Below are 24,176 nucleotides of genomic sequence, written 5' to 3'. Positions count from 1 at the left end.
ATTTAATGTACAGCATGGTGACCTCAGTCTTTAATACTGTTTTGTATATTTAAAAGTTGCTAAACAGATCTTAGAAGTTCTCATCACAAGAAAAAAAATTATAACCATGTGATGAATGTTAACTAGACTTATTGTGATTAACATCTTGCAATATATATATCAGATTGTTATGTCGTATGTCTGAAATGAATACATGTCAATTGTATCTCAATTAAAATAACCCCTCACTTTACCAGGATTTCTACAGCAAAAGAGAATATTCAGAGAACTGAAATAAATCGTAGGATTGTAGTTTTGTCTCCACCCCCATGATTAAGTAATTCCTGCTGCAGTATTGGCCCTAATTATGTATCCTCTTCATCTGTGACATTCTACAGTCAAACATTTAAAAATTCCACAGTCCTTGGGAGTGAGTGATTTTCACAGTGCTCCTTCCTACTTCTTTCTCTGTGTCTGGCTCCTTAATCTGACTCATTTGGGAGGCAGCTCGCACCTGCTTTCAGGAGCACAATATCCATAATCGCAACACACCAGCTTGTGTGTGCAGGGGGCGACGGGCGGGGGTGGGTTGGGATCCCCTGGGACAAAGTAGGGCTTTGCAGATGCTCTAGAGGGAGAGAACATCTGCACCAGAGCCTGGTAACACCTATTGCTCTTGAGCTGCAAAAAGTAAACCCGCAGTCTGGGCTGGAAGCCAGCCAGGCTCCAGGCAAGCTGCAGATGGCAGAATCCCCTTCCCCTAGCCCCCATTTTGGGTTTCCTAGCAGTTTGATTCTGCTGGGCCAACAAGTGGGGAAAGCTTTCTATAAAGAACTTGAGCTAAACTGGACAACTGGGTGCTCAAAACATCAGCTAAGACCACAAATTCTTTAAACGATCATAATGTTCTGTTTTCAGCTGTCTCACTCTATATTCATTCATACTCACAACTGTCTACAACTGACTGGTATTAACTTACGAGAGGACAAATGACATGAGTTACACCCACAAGAAACACTCCTATAGAGAAACTGATGCTTTGTAGAATATTTGTAAAGTGGGGGGATTTCATGTCTTTCATCTTCCCTAAGTCTGAAAATGAAATCTTCAAGATAGGTTAAGTCTTCAGGACTGACTCTCATTTAAAAAGGTGATTTTAATTTACAAAAAGACAAAGTGGGTATATATTTGTAAACATTTATTCTTTTGAACTGAAAAAGGCTTGCATCAGCACACATTGTACAGCCTTGCAAATTGAAAAAAAGGTTCCTTGTTCATAAGTGCAATGAATCTTTGATGTCCAGTGATCCGCTGCAAACAATGAAAACACATTTTTAACCACTTAAGAAGTTTCCAGCACTCATCAAATGCATTTCCTCAGGTGACCAAAAAAAAAAAAATCCACAAGAAAGGGAAAGCAAATAAGTGGCATTTAGTTATCGGAGGGAGACTTAAAAAAAAAAAAAAGTGGAAGTATTTTCCTGCCTAGAATGATTCCTATTCCCTTTTGAATCTAAGTGGTTTGATTAAGAGGTGTTAAGAACATAATTTACTTGACAGTGTTCATATGACCTAAGTGAATAAGGAAAGGACCCTATAAGGGAATTCTTTATTTTCTGGAAACTGTTTGTGTTTAGAGATACAGGGGAAGAGTAATCTTTTGTTTGTGAGCTCTCCTTAGTCACCTACTGGGCCCCCCAAAAGACAGTATGTAGTTTTAACTTGGCTACTCCACTCCTGCATTCTTATTCCCCCAAATTCTATGTCAGGTCACACTGTGCTGCTGGCTGCAAAAAAGAAATACAGGTTGCAACTGGTGGTACTCATTTTGAAGAATAATTTGCTGTACAATCGAGCTTTGGATCTGATACAAGAATTCAGAAATATAAAACAAAATAACTATAAAAGTTAGGAGGCATTTGAACAGCATTTCCTCAGAAAAAGCTGCTAACTCTGTATCATTCTGATGTGGATTCCTACAGTCATTTGGGGTGAAATGTGCATTTTTCCCCTCTTTGCTGGATCACTGGCCTGTCTTCAGAAGTTGTAACGCCATGACCACACATCCTAGGAGTCTCTATCATGTTAACAGAAGCTCCCGATACCAAGCCAGTTAAAGATGGGTGACGATGGGGGGATCACAAAAGGCCAAGGGTCTGAGGTGGCTGTTACTGAGAACTTGCCCTTTCCAAAATGTGAAAGTCATAGTGCTTCTTGCTTGTTCTCAGCTTAAACTTGTTAACCGAGTTAATTTGTTTCTTCAATGCATTCTGCGCAGCGGAGATGGAGGGGAATGTGGCTAGGACGGTGTACGTGGAGGCCAAGTCACTGGGTTTCGAGCGTTCGGGGTTGACAGTGCTGTCACCACTGCCACAGCAGAGCGGGTGGCGACGCATTTGGGGCTGGGACTGAGGGTCCCGGAGCCACCGGATCTTGGCGCCAATTTTAAAGAGTTCCCCAAAGAGCTTCTCGGCTTCCATGCGAGTTATTCCATCTGGTAGTTCAGTAATTTCCAAGACCTTCCCAACAACTAGAATGGAAAAGGTAAAGAATTAATCCCTGTTACCAAGAGGTGGGCAGAATGTACTGCAGACTCAAATGACACAAGAAATGAACATAATTTTCTAAAACCATTCAAATCCACAGTTATACTTGGTATGGCCATCTTCTAAATATTTCTTACCCCCAAGCAAGGGGTGCAGAGAGGCCCTTGCCACCGGCCACACTCACAGCCTCACATACAAAATGCAGCCTGTGCAGTGGCTTCTTCAAACTAGATGTGTGATCCTGGTACAGTTTCCTGAACTTCAGATTCCCATTGTCAAATTATACGTATCTTCAATTTTTATTTTTTGGCTGTGTCGTGAGGCACGTGGGATCTTAGTTCCCTGATGGGGGATGGAACCCATGCCCCCTTCATTGGAAGTGCAGCCTTAACCAGCCTTAACCACTGGACCACAAGGGAAGTATTCTGTATGTTATCTTTAAAACAGCACTTGCCCTAACAAACCCAAGGCTACTGAATAGAAAGTTAAGGTACAGACTTGAAAGCCCTCTGCCACAGAAAGGCAATGTATTTGTTCTTCAGACTATACTGCCTGAAGGGTATAAAGAATACTTCCTTTCTCAAAGAACACAGAGGCAATGCATTTCATTCTACCTATTCCTCTCTCACATCTCTTTCGAATCCCTTTGGTGCCTGCCCTCCTCTTAAACCCACCTTTGTTTCAGTACTCCCAAATCCGAAATGAGACAGAATTAAAAGAACATTCAAGAAGCCTGCCTTATAGACAGCATAACTGTCTAAGACTTTGTGTAGGATTCTAGACAAGGAAAACCCACTTCTGTGGCGTGGCAGTTTTAGACTCTCAGGCCAACAGTTTATAGAAGCACATCCGGATGCCTCTTGGGGACACACCTGCTTCTCCTGCACCCAGGTCGGTGGATGCAGCTTTTTTGGCTTGTTTCCTTCCTCGGTTGCCATGCCTGTTGCCAGATTGACCCTGAAAATCCACAAACATGAGAAATAAGTTGATGCTGCTACAAAATGTAATTGCAGTGTTTGACCACTTAACAACTAACTGCACTGAGTCTGGGGTTTGTACTTTAGAAGAAAAAAACCCCCACCTCTAGGCCTTCTGAATTCTGCCTCAGTGGCAGCAGAACTTTGGCCCATCACTTGCTGACAGTCTTTTCTAAGTAACGGCACCCAATGCCTCCTGCCGCCCGCCCCCCACCCCTCATATCTGGACTGTGCTGGGAACTGATGCTCCTACCACCTTCTCCCTCACTCTGCTCTCGGTAGGGCCAGGACGCCCCACTCTCACCAGCAGAAGTACAATGCTCTGCCAACAAAGCCCAGGAAGTCAGACAGCAGCTCTCACACCTGTTGGGCTGGAATGTGTCCGTGCAGAACAGCAGGAGGGTTGTACTGCAGGGTCTGGCCAAGTAACGGGTATCTGGCATCTCCTGAAAGTTAATAAAACATCACTTTCACATTTTCCTTTATTCGGGTACAAAGTACTTCACAGTTTTCTCAGTTGTCTCAGGATGAGAGAGGGAACATATTCTACCAAATAGAATAAAAAAGTGGAGGTACTGATTTCTTTTTTTAAAAAAATTAAAAGCCTCCACATATCCTTCAAAGAACTGGGGTAAACTTCTGCAAGCACTAGGGACTAATAACAACAGTTATGAAGGAGGTTAAGTGGGAGAGCTGGCAGACAAGTTAGCATGGAGAGAAACTTCTTGGTAAACCTTAACATTCTATGTGAAATCCTCCAAAGGAACTATAAGAACTCATTCCACCCATCTGAGATACTAAAATCCACATTTTCTCTGATGGTTAAAAGTGAACAGAACATACATTCAGGGGACAAAAGAAACCTTGGAAAAACATGAAGCTCTCTATCTCCCCCAAATCATTATTAATTACTATAAATATATTTTCTTTCACACCTTAGTGCCTAGAGTCATCCCATGGAAAGCGCTTCACACATGCTGACTGCAAAAGTTTTGTCTGTAATGTTTTCATTTGTTGTAGTCTCATTTTAACTGTAAGTCCCCAAATGTAGCACATTCAGTGTCTGGAGGAGGGTTATGGGTGGGTGCTAAGAGAGCATCTTCAGAAAATCATACAGTGCTTCTCCTGATAGTTTCCTAACAGAGACAAGCAAGGCGTGAGCCTCTTGCCACTGTGTGGAGCTCTTTTCTGATGAACACTGTGGGGGTGCTTGGGCAGCTCCCTGGTAGAACACACCCACGACATACTTGCTCCTTCCTAAACACTAGCTGAAAGGCAGATACAACATGAAGGTTTAGCACTGAGACCAGAGACACAATTTTAAGCATGAAGATGGAGTGAAGTGGTATTTCATTGAGATTTTAATACTCCCTTCCTTAATGAATGATGTTGAGCACCTTTTCAAGGGCTTAATGGACATCTGTTTGTCTTCCTTTTTGAAATTACCATATAACTTGTTCTTAAAAATTCAGATACTACTTTCCTTTTTAATGATTCTTTAAGACATTATTTTTTAAATATTTACTTATATATTTACTTGGCTGTGCCAGGGCTTAGTTGTGACATTTGGGATCTTATTTCCCCAACTAGGAATCAAACCTGTGATGCCTGCAGTGGAAGTGTAGAGTCTTAACCAGTGTACTTCCAGGTAAGTAGCATTAATTAATTATTTGTGATGAAACATTAGGTTAGGAGAGAAAATGGTAACAAATGAAAATGCCCGAGGAAGGTGAAAATGCAATCCTTCGGAAAAGGGAAGGTAGCAGTACCAGGTAAATTACAAATTGATGGGGAGTGAATGGATGTCTTAAAATTCTCTGAGGCTGTGACTAGCTTTCTGCACTTACCTTGCCCAGAGACAAAAGGTCTAGAAAACTGGGGTATGATGGCAAGGGGTGGTCCAGAGGGACGGACAGTTTTCAGGGTAGACAGCTGAGCTGGTGCTGGTGACTGAGCTGGTGAAATAATGGGACTACTGAGTTGAGGACTGTGCTGCAATTATATCAAGAAAACAGGTCAACATTTTAGTCAGGGTTTTTGAAGAGCTCCTTTTGGACAGAAATTTTTATTCTTTCTGATTACAAGTATGTACACATTACATTATAATAGGTACTTGTTATTTAAGAAATTAAAACAGTACAGAAAAATTTATAATTTTCAATTCCCAAGGATAAACACTAGTAACACTGTTTCTATGTATATGTATCCATATATCTGCTTCATAAAAATGGAAACAGACTATACATCCTATTTTTGAATTTTACTTTTGTACTTTTAAAATAGTATTGCAGATATTTTTCCATTAGAAAATATATACTATACACCATACTGGTAGAATTTTACTAGCTTTTAAAATTGCCCATGTACTTAACTGAGAGTTTTTTCCCCTAGTATAGCTTCATATTACTGTTTAGTATTATACTTTCATTTCCCTTTGCAGTGGCTCCTTTGAAAATTTCTGGTAGAGCAGGTCTCAAATTTTGTTTATCTAGAAATTTTTAATTTCTCCCTCACTTCTAAAGAACAGTTTTACTAGATATAAAATTCTTGGTTGACAGTTTAGCACTTTGAATATATTTATTCACTTTTTGCCCCCAAATGTCTTTTGACTGGTATTCAAGGAAGATCCCCATACATTGCATCTGATTGTTAGAACTCTTGAGTCTTTAAATTTATAATAGATTCATCCTTCAATTCAAAATGCCATTTATTTGTTAAAGAAATAGGCAATTTGTCCAATAAAATATCTGTGGTACCTATAAACTGTTTTTTATTTTCTTCCTGTATTTTCTGTAAATTAATAGCTAGACTCAGAGAGGCTTGATTAGATTCAGGTACTATTTTCTTTGGCCGTCCAGGCATGGCTTATGGATTCCTTAGTTTCTTGATCAGAGATGGAACCTGGACCCACTTTAATTGACACTACAATCGATCAGTTGCCTCAAGTGTTGTCTGCCTAATCTACCTATTTGAAAGCTTCTCATAAATCGTTTCCTGATGTTTTTGATGTTTCCTTGTTCATTACTTTAATAGGATTCCAAAATATCGCTTTTGAAATTCTATCAGTGTTTTTAGATTTATTGATTGCATTTCTTCTATGATGAAGAGTCTTCCCTCATCAACCTTCTGGTTACAGTAAAATACAGTTCATATGGGAAAAGCAAGATAGCAACTTAATTCATTTTCTTTAATAAAATTCAGATCTAGTTTATCTTCTTAATTTCTAAATTAAAAAATGTTTAATTATGCAAACATTCAGAAACAGTATTTAAATTATTTGGCTATAGAGAATGTCCAAACTTCTTTACTAATCTGTTTGAGAAGATTTTAAATTCAGCATCAAGTCTTATAGGTTGGTCAATCTTATGTGACTAAGTGTTGAAAGTTTTAAAATTATAATAGACAAAAGAAGCATCTTACCTGAACAATATTGTCAACACTACTAAATTCCACACACTTCTGTCCTCTCTGGTGATCACAGTAATATTTGTTTTGCTTCCACTGTGGGGGTGAATGGGCACGAGACTGTGGATTGTTTGGTACGCTGAGCTGCATCATCACCATTCCGCCACCAGGTGGAGGTGGCGCTACTGAGAATCAGAATTAGGACCCAGCAGTTAGCACACTTTAGCAAATGGCTAGTTTCTTTAAACACCAAGATAATGACGATACTTCTATATCTCTGACCAAAATTTTATTTTTATTTATGTAATCCAGATTTAAGCTCTGATGCTTCATACAAGTGTTGTGTGTTTTAAAAAAACATTGAAATTGACTCCCTAGACCTAAATATCTCACTTATCCTAAACATAATAGGTCAGGAACGTCCAATTATCTAAAAGACCTCTCTAGAATACCACAATTGTGATATGACCTATAAAAGTGCTTAATTTTTAAAATAAATTTATTTTCAAATAAGCATTATTCTAAATACATAAAGGAAAACTGGGAAAAGAAGTACCCTACAGAAATTTCGATATATGGTAAAAAAGACATCTTTTGAGTGACTCAGTTTCATGTGGTAGGAAAAAGTTTGGCATATGGGATTCCGAAAGCATAATTTCAGTGCTCTGAAATGTCCTATGACTCAGAGAAAACTATTTACCCTCTTTTATTGTATTTTCTCATTTGAAAATGGCTAGGAAAACCACTTTGGCTGACTTCAAAAGAGCTGAAATAATCACATGAACAACCACTGATAGCTGATTTATCCCTGTTGTGGCATCAGTACTGCAGCACTACCAGTATTAGGAATGTAACTGCCACTCACCATTTCAGTGTAAGGTAAGGTACCCTGGGGCCTGCCTCCAGGACCACTGTTTGCACTTTAGTAATCGTATTGGTAGTTTCAAGTTCCCCAGAAATAGCACCAACCTGACCTGGCTAAGCACACCACAGAAGGCTGACTGCTTGGGAGTATCTCAGGGTTCTCCTTGGCCACAGCAGCCGATATTGATGCAGCCATTATTAGTCATATATTTGATAATTATCTATTGTTTCTCTGTTTCTTTGAGAGATTACATATGTCAACAGATCATTACAATAAAATATGGTCTTATGATAAAGGATTGTTTAAGAAACAAAGGAAGCAGAGAAAACAAAGCAACAAACTCAGTTTTAAGGACTGAGCAAGACTTTGCAGAAGACATGATTTCTGAATCAAATTTTAAAGATACGCAGGATTTGGCAATTGGATGCTAGACCGGCACACCAGGGGGAGGAAAGAACAGGTACAAAAGTATCTTTGGCATGAAAAAGCATAGTGCATTCTAGAAATAGAGTTCTGAGGCTTAATTGCCAGGGAGTGGAAATGGAGAGTCTGCAAATTTTTAATTCAGAGGAATGACATGAAGAGACATCTGTTTCAGGACGATAATTCTTGAACTATGTATGTATGTGTGTATGTGTTGGGGAGGAGGAAGGTTGGGTATGGGGACAACATAAAAGAAGCAAAATAGAAGCAGTGAAGAAGGAAAGAAGGTAACAGATTTGAGGAAATGGTGACAGCCTAAGTGTGAAAGAGGAGAACAGAAGAGAGTTAGGATTTTGAAATCTGTATTGGTCCCAATATGGAAGGTGAAGAAAGGGATGAAAAGGGAGAAATATTAAATCTAAAGTACCTTTGACATATTCCTGGTTAGGAAATGTCCAATAGGCAGTTGGCTATGTGGTCTTGCCGTGGCAGAAACAAATTTGGGAGACAGTAGCGAAAAGCCAAGGTTGAAGCTTGGGAAGTGGCTGAATTTCCGAGGAAGAACCCAAAGAGTAATGAAAGAAAGTATCCTAGAGAATATCAGTAATAATGAGGCAGGCAGGAAGGAGAGCCTGAGGAGAAAGAGAGAGCAGGGGTACTGGTAGCAGGGGAAAAGGAAGAAGTGGACTGAGCCTGTTAAATCTGACTTCTCATGTGCCCTGAATACCCTGGGCATATCTCAGCACCTAACAAGTTGAAAATCTTTTTCCTAGAAATGTCCAAGGAACCTATTTCTCAAATGGACAAACCATCCCTGCCACCTACCCGCCGGCCCCAATTATCTATTCATACCTGCACACTGGTGGCCTTGGAGCTGCTGGGAATTGCATGGTGAAGTAGTTCGAGGAAACTGTACTTGTTCTGATCCTGGATGTTGCAAGTAACCTACTGATGAGCTATGGGGAAAAAATAAATACAAAAACACAGCACAATGAGATGGAGATGACTGTAAAGATTCTTTGAATGAACAGTCCTGTAAATTTACTTAAAAAAAAATTATTTTTCAAGTAGTAAGCTTAGTACAAGTCAAATTAACTCTTTTATAAATTGTGAGTTATATGTAATTACTTTTTGAATAAAAATCACTTTGTTTTTGACAATAACACAGATATAAAAAAAAACCCCTGCTGATTTCATTGCTCTTATTCTTTTAAAACTTATTCTAAATAGGGTTTTTGTACTGTTCAAATAATTTTTTTAAAAATAAAAAACTCACTAATTTTACAAAATAAAAAAGTACTTTATTTGAATCTCACTAAGCTATATTTTAGAAAAGAAAATATGCAGTTGGATAATGATGAGACAGAAAAAACGTTTTATTCCTTAAAAAATATATAAGGAATAAAATAAACACTACAACATCATTCTGACATTCTAATACAAATACTGACAAAAATAAAAGGCTGTTATTGTAAAATGTCTTTGAGGTTTTCCCTGTTTAGCAACTTTTCAGGAAAAGAGTGAAAATCATAGAGCAATACTGTGAATTCTGAGAATACTGAACCCTGTTACCATCCTTTTTTCATCATTTAAGTCAACTTTCTTTACATAGTATTTTATTTCTTAATATAGCTTTAACCACTTTCTGCATTTACATCTCACATAGCTGCATCAAAAATACACATTCGAGCCAATGACTGAATTACAAAGAATACAGGGAGACATGTTAACACCATGATGACACCATTAGTCAAATTCAGGCTCTGGGACACTCTACAAGACAAATGTGTGAAAACATAAGCAGTATTTGTGGGGTAGTTGATAATACAAAGACCAATTGGGTATTTGATATAATTAAGAAATTAATTGTTAAATTTTTTAGAATGTGCAATAGTACTCTTAAGCTAGGTAGGTTTAAAAAAAACCTTTTAGAGATACCTATAATGAAATACTCATAAATGAAATAATATAATACTTTGGTCTATTTTAAAATAACGTGAGAGGAGGACGAAGTAGAAGTTTAAATGAAAACAGATTAGTTATTAATTGATAAATGCAGAAACTAAGTGATGGTACATGGGGCTTCAGTGCACTTTTATTTACATTAATGTGTATTTAAAAATGTCTGTAATGAAAAGTTTATAAATGATTCTCTAACTCAGGCTGACAATTCTCCAATTAATAATAATTAGTAAAGTTTTACTGTTTTCTGTGGCAGTAATTCAGTGTAGTTCAATAACAACAAGAAAGGAATGTAAAGGGACGAATTCCTAAAAAGTGATTTTGGGCCATATGACAAAATGGAAAAGTAGTACTTTCTAAAACTGATGTTAATTACGATCAGAATGCGTTATGAGTATTAGCCACCTATAGAAATAATACCACTCAGGCATAAAGTTTATAAAATGTACTGGACTGGGCAGAATAGAAAGCTACACCATAGGATAGAAGGATTTTTAGGTTCTTCTTCTTCCTTCATTGGGATAAAAATCCAATAAGATCTTAACTATGTTAAAACTACATGAAAGTGAAAGTTGCTCAGTCATGTCTGACTCTTTGCGACCCTATGGACTATACAGTTCAGGGAATTCTCTAGGCCATAATACTGGAGTGGATAGCCTTTCCCTTCTCCAGGGGATCTTCCCTACCCAGGGATCGTACCCAGGTCTCCCGCACTGCAGGCAGATTCTTTACCAGCTAAGCCACAAGGGAAGCCCGACAATACTGGAGTGGGTCGCCTAACCCTTCTCCAGCAGATCTTACCCACCCAGGAATTGAACTGGGGCCTCCCACATTGCAGGCGGATTCTTTAGCAACTGAGCTATCAGGGAAGCCCTAAAACTACACACAATGAGAAGAAAGATTAAGAGAATGTGATATGAATATGACAACAGAAGTCACCTTAGGGTTGTAGATATATTTGCTGATTTCTGATACTTTAGACTTGCTTTTGCATTTTCCAAAAACACATGCATGCATTTTATAATCACTAAAAATACCCTATGAAAACTGCTTGAAAGGTTCTACTTTTAAATGTTGTATCAGGGATTTAGTATCAATTAATAATCTGAATCTTCTTCAGAAGTCACAGTATGGCCTGTGATTTTCTGAAATATAAACCACCTTCAATTCATCTGAAGGACAGACCTCAGTCAGGTTTGCTCTCTCTGGAAGAAAATATTAGCTTTCTGCCATAAAAGCCTTTTGCAATTCAAAGGGATTTCCACTTTATTTATTTTTTATGATGAGGGTATCTATTTAGGACAATATAAATAAGCCCTCAACCAATTTGAATTTGACCAAACTGATATGCTCAATTAATGAAAATGAATGTCAAGTAAAACTTCTGTTGTCCAATATCTGGAGTTTTCCCTTAAATGCAAATGGTCGATTTTTTTAGGTTTTCTGGTTAAATGCTTCTATTCCTAAATGTATTTCATTTATAGCTCACCTATTTTCAATCTGAAACAGTGGAAAAAACAAAACTATGTAGACTAAAAAACAGAGAAAATATTAATATTTCAGACACAAAACAAAAAAGGTGTAGGGACATCTAGGATAAGATTGTTGCTTTCACTGAGAACTGAATCTACTTTGTATCCTGGCAGCTAAGACAAATTGTTGAATCCAGAGAATTATAAGACTCTGCCAGGATGATACAGGAAGCAAGTATGTAAGCCTTTGGCAGGTGCTGGATTACAGACATATCATAATTGTAGTCTATGATGAATTTAAAGCAAGTAGTTAATTATAGAGGAATGTAGTCCTTTGACAGAAGACATGAAACACAGTTCATATTTTACTGGGCAACTGAGAGGATAAAAGGGAAATCTTGCCCAAAGAGAGTATTACTTCCCTTTGAAAAATAGATAGGATGCAGAAGTACTTGCAATAAGGGCTAATGTTTTCCTTAAAAACAAACTTGTATTTTTCAAGTACTTGAATGAGACCAGAGGGTCTGCACTGTACACTTTACATAAAAGATGCCTTTGGTTTGAGAAATTTATGGGCAGCTATTATCAACACAATCAAACACAAAAATATCTATGATGCTTCTGGGTGAATGACTGAGTTTGAAATGGGCCATATTCTAACCAACCCACTAGTATAAACTGGTTCTCCTCAAGCACCTGTGTTAGTGGACCTATGGATATATCACTTTATTAGCCCACTGAAGTGGTAGAAAACATTCACCAAACAGTAATTTTAGTTTTAGTACAGCTGGTCCTAAGGTGCTCTTTTTGACAATACCTTAGCTACTTATTAAGTCTGCTCCTATAGTGAGACCGTAACATTGCCGCTGGCACTTAGGATGATGCTTGTACACCTGCTGTGTGATATAGCTGGAGAAGAGGCATCCCATTTCTCAAACAGCTTCATAAAATCTTTTAAAATAATTTCAAAAGATAGGAGGCCAAATAATATAATTTCTTATTTTTTGAACCAAATTTCACCTATTAGAGAATGACTTCTAGCACAACAGCTTGAGTGTACTCACCGTATCTCCCCACTGAGACTGATGAAAGCTATTAAAGGTGATAGAAATGATCCTAAGGATGAAAAGCAAAATAGAAAACATCTATTCAAGAACATCTATGAAAAGCTGGTAAGAAAGATGAGTCTGGTATTTGAAACAATATCGCTCCCTCCTGCCTCTCTCAGTGAAATACAGCCTACTCAAGACCACTGCAGCAAAGAACACAGAGCTGCCTCTCCCCACAACACCCAGAGGGAGGGTTTCTTTCTAGGAGATGTTTGTCAGCTTTCTCATCCTGCTCCCAGGTACCTGCTGCTGAAGCTAAATCCTGAGTGAATGAAGGTGAGAGACGGGAACTCCTTTTCCTTCACAATCCATATAGGACAGAGGGTCTACTGTGGGTGTGGTGTGCTGAGAATACTGGGGTTCTGGTCAGATCACCCTTGCCCCATCTCATGAAGAGGTGATTTCATGCCAGTGATCCTAGGCTGTGGTCTCCTCACCCTCCACCAAGTGATCAGCTTATAGGGTAGGGTGTTATTTCAAGAAAAGCTAATCACTGTCCATACCCCCAGCTTCTGAGCCCTGGCTCAGAGATTTCTGGGGAGAAAACAGGTCATAAAACAGATAGCATCTCATGTTTTCTCAAAAGAATGGTCTTCAATTGTAACAGAGAGGGAAGACGTTCCCGCCTACAGGTGCTTTCAAGAGCAGTGAAAAGTGAAAGTGGCTCAGCCTTGTGCCTGCCAGGCTCCTCTGTCCATGGAATTCTCCAGACAAGAATACTGGAGTGGGCAGTTGTTCCCTTCAACAACAGGAGTGGGTGTGATAAAGACAACTGGGAGGAGATATAAGATTCAGGCTAAATTGTAGGCCTGCTAGTTCGCAGGAAGGAAATAGGCAAAAATACAGCAGGAATGATCCTTTCTTAGGTCAGAATAAAAACCAAATACTGACCACAAAAACTTTTCCTTCAAAGGAGCCAGATTTTGATTGAATTATTTTGTAGAGCAATCTGTGAGTCAGAGCATTATTGGAAGCAACAGAGTAATCAGCTGGCAGTTAGTGGATACTGTCAAGGAAAAAGAGAAATGGAGTCCTACCAAAACCACTGTGATTCTAGGATGACTGTGAGAATACCCAAAGTAGCTTTCCCTGCTTGAGGAACAACATCAGAGGCTGAACATTTGGTGTCCTGGGACGCTTAAATAGACTTCACTAAAGTAATCCAGTCAGTCAGGGAACAAATTAACAACTGAACAACAATAACCAGACTGGCTACATTATTTATGATATCCAATTAAAAAAATTACAAGGTATGCAAATAAACTGGAGAGTGTAACCCCTACTTTGGACACAAGCAGGGAACAGAAACTGCCCAAGAGAAAGATTTTTCACATTTATCAGAAATACCATAGCGTAGCCATTATAGACACATTCACAGAAACAAAGGAAATCATGATTAAGGAAGTAAAGATGGAATGGTGACAAGGTTGCATTAACAAATAGAGAAATAAATAAAACATTATTTATTTATTTAATAAGACATTAATAAAAGGGAAATTATATTAAAAAGTACCAAATGGAAATTATGGAGTTAAAAAACTGCTAAAATATAAAATTCACTAGAAAGGCCCAGCAGCAGATGTTAACTGGCAGAAGAAAGAATAAATGAAGGCAGACTGAAAGATTACACAAGCTAAACAACAGAGAGAAAAAGGGACACAGAAAAAAGAGCTCCAGAGAAATGTGGTGCTTTGTTAAACAAACTAACACACATATAATGGGGATTATCAGAGAGGAGAACAGAAAAGATATTCCAAGAAAAAAATGGCTGAAAACAGCTCAAATTTATTGAAAAAAAAAAAAAAAAAAAACAATGACCTATTCATCCAGGAACCTGAAAAAGCTTTTAGCAGAATAAATGCAGAGACCCAAAGAGATACCATAGTAAAAATACTGAAAGTCAAAGACAAGCAGTATGAGAAAAATGATTAGTTATTTATAATATAACCCCAGTAAGATTTACAGCTGACTTCTAAGCAGACACAATGAAAGTCAGAAGGCAGTGGGATAACATACTCAAAATGGTCAAGGAAGAATACCTGTCAGCAAAGATTCTTAAATTCAGTAAAGCTATTTTCCAAAATGAAGGCAAAACAAAGACTTTCCTCTGTAAGTAAAAACTGAGAGTTTATTGCTGGCACACCTTACAGTAGGCACTAACTAGAATGAACAGAGAGTACAGTATTATGGTCTTAATGCTTGCATCCCTCCCAGATTCATATGTTGAAGCCCTAACCTAATCCAATGGTATTTGGAAATGGGGCCATGGAGAGGTAACTAGGATTAGAGGAGGTCATGTGGGTAGGGCCCTGGTCCAATGGGATTAGTGCTCTTATAAGAAAAGACATCAGGGGGCTTGCTGTCTTTCTGCTTGAACACACTGAAGAAATGCCAAATGAGCTCACAATGAGAAAGTGGCCATCTGCAAACCAAGGGAAGAGCCTTCAGCATGTATCAACCCTTCTGGTACCTTGATCTTAGATTTCCAGTATCCAGAACAATGAGAAAATAAATTTCTGTTGTTTATGCCACCCAGACTATGACATTTCATTGTGGCCGCTTGAACAAACTAACACAACCAAGTACAGGTATTTATGTAATTGGAAAGACAGCAGAAATGAACATTTTCCCTTTTTTCTGATTTAAGAAGCAAATGTATAAAGTAATATGTACATAATGTAATGTCAGACCTATAACATATAGAAATGTAACATATGTGCCAATAATAGCACAAAGGATGTGGATAGGAACAAAGCTGTATGGGCTAAGAAAATGCCTACTGATGGTGGTAAGGTAATTATCATTATAACAGTGTACTGTGTTTGTAACATTAATATAATATGAATAACAAGAATATCAGGAGAAGTGGGGGAAAAGAGCAGTTATGTAGGAGTAACTTTTCTCTATTTCACTAGAATTAAGCTAGCATAAATCAGAAGCTGATTGGATAAGTTAAGACACATATGATAAACCCTAGAAAAAACACTGGAAAAAAAAAAACCCCTCTAGACAGAGGAGATAAATAATAAAAGCAAAATGGCAGACATAAGGCAAGTACATCAGTAATAACATTAAATGTGAATGCATTAAACAATTCAATCAAAAGACAGATGTCAGAAGGGTAAAAAATGATCCAACTATTAATATATGCCATCTATAGGAGACATGAAGGCTGAAAATAAAAGGACAGTAAAAGATACATCAAACAAACAGTAACCAAGAAAGCTGGTATGTCTATATTAATATCACACAAACCAGACTTTGAGGCAAAAACTGTACGAGACAAAGCATTTTCATAATGAACAAAAGATCAGGAATATGTAACAGTTATAAACTTATCAGCTCCTACTACAGGAGCAAAACATGAAACATACACTGAAAAATGAAAGGAGAAACATACTCTTCAATGATAGTAGTGCAGACTTCATTATAACATTTTCTTAACTCAACAGCTTGCTGGATCTTAATTCCCCAACCAAAGATTGAACCCAGGTGCAAGGCAGTCAAAGTGTGGAGTCCTAAACACCGGACTGCCAGGGAATTCTCAATACTACACTTTCAGTAAGGAACAGATCAACAATACAGAAGATCAACAAAGAACAGAAACCCTGGACAACACTACAAACTAATTAGACCTAAAAGACATCTACAGAACACTCTATCCAACAATAACAGAATTTACAATCTTTTCAAGTATACATGGAATATTCTCTGGGACAGACCATATGCTAGGTGATAAAGTGAACTTCAATAATGTTAAAAGGATAGAAATAATACAAAGTAAACTCTCCAACAACAAAGAAATGAAATTAGAAATCAATAGTAGGATAAAGTTGGGACACACACATGTAAGTAGAAATTAAACATTACAATACTAAGCTACCAATAGGTAAAAACAGAAATCAAAACAGAAACCAGAAAATACTTTGGGATGAATGAAAACATAACACACCAAACCTTATGGAATGCTGATACAGCAAGACTTTAGAGGGAAAATTATATCTGTAAATGCCAATATTAAAAAAGAAGAAAGGACTTCATTAGTGGTGCAGTAGTAAAGAATCCACCTACCAATGCAGGGGACATGGGTTCAATCCCTGGTCTGGGAAGATTCCACACGCCATGGGACAACTAAGGCTGTGAGCCACAACTACATAAGCCCATGCACTCTGGAGTCCATGTGCTGCTACCAACAAGCTTGTGTGCCACAACTATTGAAGCCTGTATCCCACAGAGTCCATGCTCCGTAACGAGAAGGCACAGAAAATGAGAACTTCATGCGCCACAAATGGAGAGTGGGGGCTATGCTCTGCCTGCCACAACTAGAGAAAGTCTGCATGCAGCAATGAAGACCCAGTAAAACCAAAAATAAGTAAAAAAAAAAAAAAAATCTCAGATCAATAACCTTCATTTTCATGTTAAGACACTGGGGGAGAGATCACCAAGCTTAAAGCAAGCCAAGGGAAGTAAAGAAGAAAGATTACAATGGGAATAAACAAAACAAAGAACAGAAAACAGAAAATCAATAGAAACCAAGAGCTGGATCATTGAAGAGATCAATAATGGCAACTTTTTGTTTAGCTGACCAAGAAAAAAGGAAGGAAAACTCAAATTACTAGAATCAGAAACAAAGAAGGGAGATTACTACAGACTACAGAAATAAAAAGGATAATGAAATAGTATAAAAAACTGTCTACCATGAAAATAGATCAAGTTCCTAGAAACATACAAACTGCCAAAACAAACTCAAGTAGAAACTGATAATCAGATATAAACAGATAATCAGAGTGGACCTATAACAAATGAAGAGATTGAAGTTGTAATCATAAAACAACTCACACACACACACCCCCTGGCATACAAGGCTTCATCACTTTATCACACTTAGAGAAAAGTTAACAATAATTCTTCATAAACTTTTTTTTCAAAACAGAAAACAATACTTCCCAACTCATTCTATATTACCCTAAAACTAAAAGCAGACCAAGGCACCACAAGACAACAGACGAGTATCTCTTATGACTATAAATGCGAAAATCTGACTGAATGTGATTAATCCCAGGATTGTCCGGGTCATTTAATATCTGAAAATCAATTAATGTAATATCTATTTTTTCTCAACATGATACAGAGTACCTACAGAAAATCCACAACTGGGGCACTCTCCATTCCCCTTCTGATGTCTATGTCAGAAGCTTTCTCTGCCCCTTTTCATACTTTACTAAAACTCTACAAAAGCTCTTGAGTGATCAAGCCTGGTCCCTGGTCCCGAAGCTAAATCATCTTCTTCGGAGATCAAGAATCCAACACTGTTCACCGTAAGCTATCAACATTGCCCCTGTTGAGAATGTATGGTATAAATATACCATGTTTCTAACTTTTTGTTGCAATGAAGAGCCTTAACTTTATCTTTATATATATGAATTAAAATATTAATATATCCCCCCCCAAAAAAGAAATCCACAACTAACATTATACTTAAGGTGGAAGACTGAATGCTCTCCAGTCATGAAGACAAGGATGTCAGCTCTCTCAATGTGTACTGAATGTAACACTAAGGTTCTAGCCAGGGCAATGAGGCAAGAAAATGAAATAAAAGGTACCAAAATTGAAAAATGTTACTGTCATAATTCCTCTCTTCTCTTTATGGTTTTGCAAATATTACGATTGTTATTTTAAATTACTATTTTTTTGATGGGAGAAAAGGACCCAATGTATTCTTAATAATTAGTTTACCTGAAAAGCAAGCCCCACATATCTACAGCTTTTACCAGCTATGAAAGATATCTTTGAAAATCCAAGAACAGATGGCAAGAAAATGTGTTCTAAGAAGTCATTTGAAGGAAAGAAAAATAAAAAATAATTCAAAAACAACAACAACAACAAAAAGAAAGAAGTCATTTGGTTTTCTGCCTTTTTAAACCATTTGACACCTTACTGCCAATGATAGGCAAACAAGGCTTCCTGAACATTACTTAGCAGACATGTGCTGTGTTCCCTGAAGATGCAGTCTGAGTATCACAACATTTAATTCATTAATAATAAAAAGAATGAAGCAGTTAACAAAGAACAAGCACTCTGAATCTCACTGGTCCCAATAACTGATTCACCACCTGTGACAACCTGAGTAAAAGAAAGAAAGTGAAGTCACTCAGTCATGTCCAACTCTTTGCAACCCCATGGACTATAGCCTACCAAGTTCCTCCGTCCATGGGATTTTCCAGGCAAGAATACTGGAGTGGTTTGCCATTTCCTTCTCTAGATCATCCCAACCCTGGGATTGAACCTGGGTCTCCTGCATTGTAGGCAGACGCTTTACCGTCTGAGCCACCAGAGAAGTTCAATAACCTGAGTATATTCCAACCAAATTTAAACCAAACTTAATCAGTCTAGCAGGAAAAAAAAGAGGGAGAGATAAATGAAAGTTTAAAACATTTAAAACAGAATTACTCTGTATTTCTTTTGGATGATTTTTGTTGGATTTTCCTATAAGTAACAACACTTTTTTACAACTTGTTTGGAGCAGTTTTAATTTTGGGGGGTGGGATAATAATTGTGGCAAAACTCTGAGGCAGAAATACAGAATAAAAAAGGACAGGAGTTCTGTGTTTTGTTAAATGTCATCAGACTGAATTATGGACAAAATGGGCTTCATATGCCCAGAATCCAGCAATGTTTGTCTCTTTGCTTAGTATCTTAGTATAGCTAAGTGTTTTGTCCTTTTGGGCTTAAGGGTGTGTTAATTCTCATTTTTTAAGATAGCTGGTGAGAGTGAATATTTTCTTATTTGATAATTTATCACTAGTTTTTGCCAAGTGGGTAAACTACTTATTTCCATGAATTGTTTATTTGTAGAGTTGCAATATAATCATCCTAGAACATACAGAGGTGATAAAAATGCTTGTAAGCTTTTATCAGACATCTGTCACATTTACCCATATCTTGACGCTTTCTTTTTAAAAATCTGTCTTGATGTAACTGTGCTGAATCTTTATATTAAAGCAACCTTTAAAACACTGATCTACTCTTTGATAATGCCTATTTTGAATCTTATATCAGTGAGAAAAGCAAAGCAGTTAAGTATTTTCACGAGCTCTTCACTACACCCATCTATGTAATGATACCTGTACCCAGGCACTCTGCTTTTTTCCATTTACCACGTATGAGCCCTCTACATCTTACATATGGCATCCTGACTTCCATTTGCGTTGTTTACTCTCACCCTTCCTGGGGACCTTACTGCTCTTCCCTCTCTGCTATAGCAACATAACTCTTTCTGCTGTCTTTCAATTTCAGCATATAAAGACCTCTTTTTTCAATTAAGAACAGACTACTCTCTTAACCTTATTTTCCCCTCCCATATACTGCTGAAATTCAATGCTTCTGCTTAGGGATGCAATTCTCAAAAGTTGTCTCTATCTACTGCCTCTGATTCCTGTCCTCCCATTCTTTTGGCTTTTAGCTCTTAAAGTCTTCCCCCCGTAATTAAGTATACCCAGAAATATGAAGAATCTTACAGAACTGTATGATATAAAACTATGTAACCTCCATTTGGATTAAGAATACCAAGTCTCCACACCTCCCTCACCATTAATTCTAACTGTTGCGTAATAGTGCTCCATATGGTTTGTTTAACATTTTAAACAAATTGTTTCTGAAGGTTTTTTTTTTAAATTATTGAGGTTTGAGGATTCTTGATATACTCTCTAAGAACTTTTTCAAATACATGATTTCCCAGTCAGTATAGTGCTTGGCTTTTCATTTTTATTCTCTTGTGGAGCCAGCTTCCATCTGGTATAATTTTCTCCCTGTCTCAAAGACTTCCTTTAGAATTTCTTGCAGTGCAGGTGAGCTGGTGATTAATTCTTTCAGTTTTGCACGTCTGAAATAGTACTGTTTCTAACAAGAAGTCTACCGAATTCTTATCTTTGTTCTTCTATATGTAATGTTATTTTTTCTCTGGCTACTTTTATAATTTTCTCTTTAAGTTTTAAGAAATTTCCTCTGTATTTCTTTTGCTTGAAGTTTGTTGAAATTTCTGGATCTGTAGGTTTATAATCTTCATAAGTTTTGAAACATTTCAGCATTATTCAAATATATTTTTTTATCCTCCCTTTTCCTCTCTTGAGGATGCCAATTGCACATGCATTAGGCCAAATAGTACTGATGCTCTGTTCATTTTTTTCCCAGTCCGTTTTCTCTGTCTGAATTTTATACTGGCGTTGTTGCAGTCAGGTTCAATTGACTGATTCTTTCCCCCCATTATTAGCCTTTGTTTCTTACTTCTTTGCATACTTGACAATTTTGGACTGGATCCCAGCCATTATGAATCTAACCTTGTTGAGTGCTGGACATCCTTGAATTTTTAATAATATTTTTGAGCTTTGTTCTGAGCCACAGTTAAATGGAGATAATTTAATCTTTTTGGGTCCTGCTTGTTTAAGGCAGGACCAGAGCAGCTTTTCATCTAAGGCTAACTGTCCTCCACTACTGACACAGTATTCTTTTAAGTCCTCTACTCACTGCCTCTTGTATTACAAGGTTTTGACATGTGGGCTGGTAGGAATATAAACTATTCCTGCCCTTGTATGAGGTTCAGGGATTGTTCTGCTTGTTTCTTTTGAGGGGTTTTTTCCCTGGTAATGGGTAGGTTTTGTACATACACGTACCAGTCAGCAATCAACTCAGACTCAAAAGGGCCCCACTTAGATGGCCAGAGCAACCTCTTTGAAACTCTCTTCTCTTCAGTATCCTGCCCTGTAAACTCTAAGCCACAGTGGCTTCCTTGGACTTTGAATTCCATCTTGTTAACGTAAGGGTCTTGCAGGCAGGAAGTTGGGGTAATGGTTAAGACTGTTTTCCCTCTCTCAAGTTTTACTGTCCCTAACTGCCTAATGAAAACTGTTGTTTCATATGTTTCTTTAGTTTTCAAGGCAGATTTTAAATTTGGTCCCTACTACTCTATCATGGCTGAAAATGGAAATCAAGAGGATGTCGGTTTTTAGCATCCTTTCATCAACATGCCTGATACTGCCCTAACATTAATTAGTAAAACACAGACATCAGCACACTCTCAAGGCAAGGCACAGAAATTATTCACAAAATAAAATATATAAAATACGCCAGAGGGGGTAATTCTAACACAAAACTTTCCTAAACTTGGCCTATCTCAGGGGATTGTTTGTTATCTAGGTTACCTATGGCCTCGAGAAATATCAAATAAAATGGCAAGACAGTCAAATTCTTGGGCTGTGAAGAAAGGATGGATTTTAAGAAACAATTTGAAAAAGCTTAAAATTTACTTCAGGAAGAAAGTTGTAAAAATCTAACAAATAATTCAAAAGTCCAGGACCAGGGGGCTCTCTAATGGCTTGCAATGTAAGAACGGTCCCTCACCTAAAGTAATTCCATTCTTCTCATTAGTAGGACTGTATGAAAAAAATTTGTGCTCAATTACCTCATTCTGAATTCTGTCAATAAAAATTTTTTTGGAAATTTATGTTCTCTTTTGTTACATAAATACTTAAATAGTACCCATAATTTGATACTTTAGCCTATGAAGTCTGAGATATTTCCTGTCTGGTCTGTTACAAAATAGTGTGCTGACCCTAGATCTAGTAAGTACTTGTAAGTAAACAAATCCAAATTATAATGACACTAATTTCCAACTCTGATTCTCTACAGTTCCAAGTGGGACATTTTCCACCAAGGTATCTCAAATTTTCCTTTAATTCTCATTTATATTATCACCAAATATTCATTTCTTCTTTCAAAGTTCCTCCCTTCCTACTGGTACCACTGCATTTGAGCAATCTGTCACGTAACGTGCTTAAATTATAACACTTCTCCTTGTGGTCTCCGCCCAATTCAAATCCTTCTTAATGACTGCTACTGAGCTTATTTTTTTTTCAAAAAGATAAGCTTCACCATATCAATTTCATATTTCAGAAATCACAAACCCATGATAATATCAGGAGTCTAAAATACAGATAAATTCAGGTACTCTGTGGAAAAGATGTTCAAGGCTAACAAATTCAAAGAAAAAGGCCAGATGACAAACAAAATATTCATAAAAATAATTCCACACATGCAGAAAAATTCAGTGACAAATGAATTTTGAAACACAAATGAAAATATCCCTAATCTACTTCAAAACAGAAACACCAAACCTCCCTCCTCAAACCATAAAGTTTTTCATCTATCTACTTAAAAGTAGAAAAAGTGTTAGAAAGATAAATGACAAACTCTAAACAGTGATCACTTTGGTCAATGAACAGTAACTGCTTTGCATGAAGGGCAGTTTCATGAGTGTGCAGTTTTTTGGCTGTTCTGAGCAGGGATCTTAGTTCCCCCAACAGGGATTAAACCCGGGTCACATCAGTGGAAGCGCCAAGTCCTACTAACCACTGGAACACCAGGGAATTCCCTTACTCCATGTGTTTTTACGTGGTTTAATTTTTAAATCAAAGATTATGAATAATGTAATTAAAAATATAGAAAACATAATGGTTAGAATGTGTGATTCCTAACAGAGTTAACATATTATGTGTACACTGAAAAATGACCTGAATGAAGACATCAAAATTTAACAGCTATCATCTCTTGAATGGTGTTTGTGGCTGATTTGCTTTTTCATCTTTTTTTACAGCTTGAAATTTTTTGTATTTTCAAGTTTTCTATAATGACTATGTATTATATGTATAATCAGAAAGACCCAAACAAGTTAAATACAGAAAATTCTCTTTTAATGGACAAAATCCAAGATGTATGAGAAATGTTTTTCTCAATAGAAACTCAGTGAGAGACTGAAAAATGAAAAGATTTTTGCATGAGATATTACCTTTCCTCCCTATTCTTTAAAGGTATCTATTTAAAAATTATTAATCTAAAATATTTATTATATCACTAATTTTTGGGGAGTTCACAAGAAATGAAATAGCTATAAGCACTCTCTTTCCCTTTAACATTATTTTTGTCAGTATAAGTTACTAATTAATTTTTCTGATAAACGCATGCTTACAAAAACAGCTGCTATATCCAATGGAGAGAAAATAAATACTCTGAAAAGGAAATGTTTTAGCACCAAAAGTAACTTTCTTATTACATTTTATTTCTCCAGGCTGTGTTAACAACTTCTCTTTTAATAACAGAAGTAAAATTTCACTAAAAGATGTGGTTCAGATTGAGACTTTGTTACTGACAATTATTTCAAAGGATGACTGTGGCAAACAAAAACCCAAAAATGCAAAACGAGGCATTTAGGAGAAAAAAAATGAATCTAAGACAATTCCAGAAATAGGACAAAGGGGACACTAGAGGAATACTAGTTTACAAAGATGAGGAAACAAAGACTATGCAGATGATGAAAAGAACAAAACTTAAAAGTAGATTTTCTTTTCTCATGTTTCATAAAGATTCTGTGAAGCATCTTTTTAACA

The 24,176-nt window shown here is 37.1% G+C and overlaps 1 protein-coding gene across 10 annotated transcripts in view; it reads right to left on the bottom strand.

The window, feature by feature from the left end:
- Window positions 1-1,117: 1,117 nt before the first annotated feature.
- The window catches only part of R3HDM1 (R3H domain containing 1), a 161,903-nt gene continuing 138,844 nt past the window's right edge, over window positions 1,118-24,176 (bottom strand). For 5 of the 10 annotated variants that reach the window (XM_010853657.1, XM_010853658.1, XM_010853664.1 and 2 more), the window contains 6 exons: window positions 9,048-9,151; window positions 6,923-7,092; window positions 5,350-5,494; window positions 3,866-3,948; window positions 3,398-3,482; window positions 1,118-2,509 (listed from right to left, as the gene is read on the bottom strand). In XM_010853657.1, the coding sequence (XP_010851959.1) occupies window positions 2,148-2,509; window positions 3,398-3,482; window positions 3,866-3,948; window positions 5,350-5,494; window positions 6,923-7,092; window positions 9,048-9,151 (949 nt within the window). In that variant the 3' untranslated portion in view covers window positions 1,118-2,147. The remainder of the gene's footprint in view (window positions 2,510-3,397; window positions 3,483-3,865; window positions 3,949-5,349; window positions 5,495-6,922; window positions 7,093-9,047; window positions 9,152-24,176) is intronic. The other 5 variants (XM_010853659.1, XM_010853662.1, XM_010853663.1 and 2 more) reach the window with 1 other exon arrangement.

The sequence above is a fragment of the Bison bison genome, unplaced genomic scaffold (assembly GCF_000754665.1).
Source record: "Bison bison bison isolate TAMUID 2011002044 unplaced genomic scaffold, Bison_UMD1.0 scf7180017864330, whole genome shotgun sequence".
Lineage (NCBI taxonomy): Eukaryota > Metazoa > Chordata > Mammalia > Artiodactyla > Bovidae > Bison > Bison bison.
This window is presented reverse-complemented; position numbering and strand designations above follow the sequence as displayed.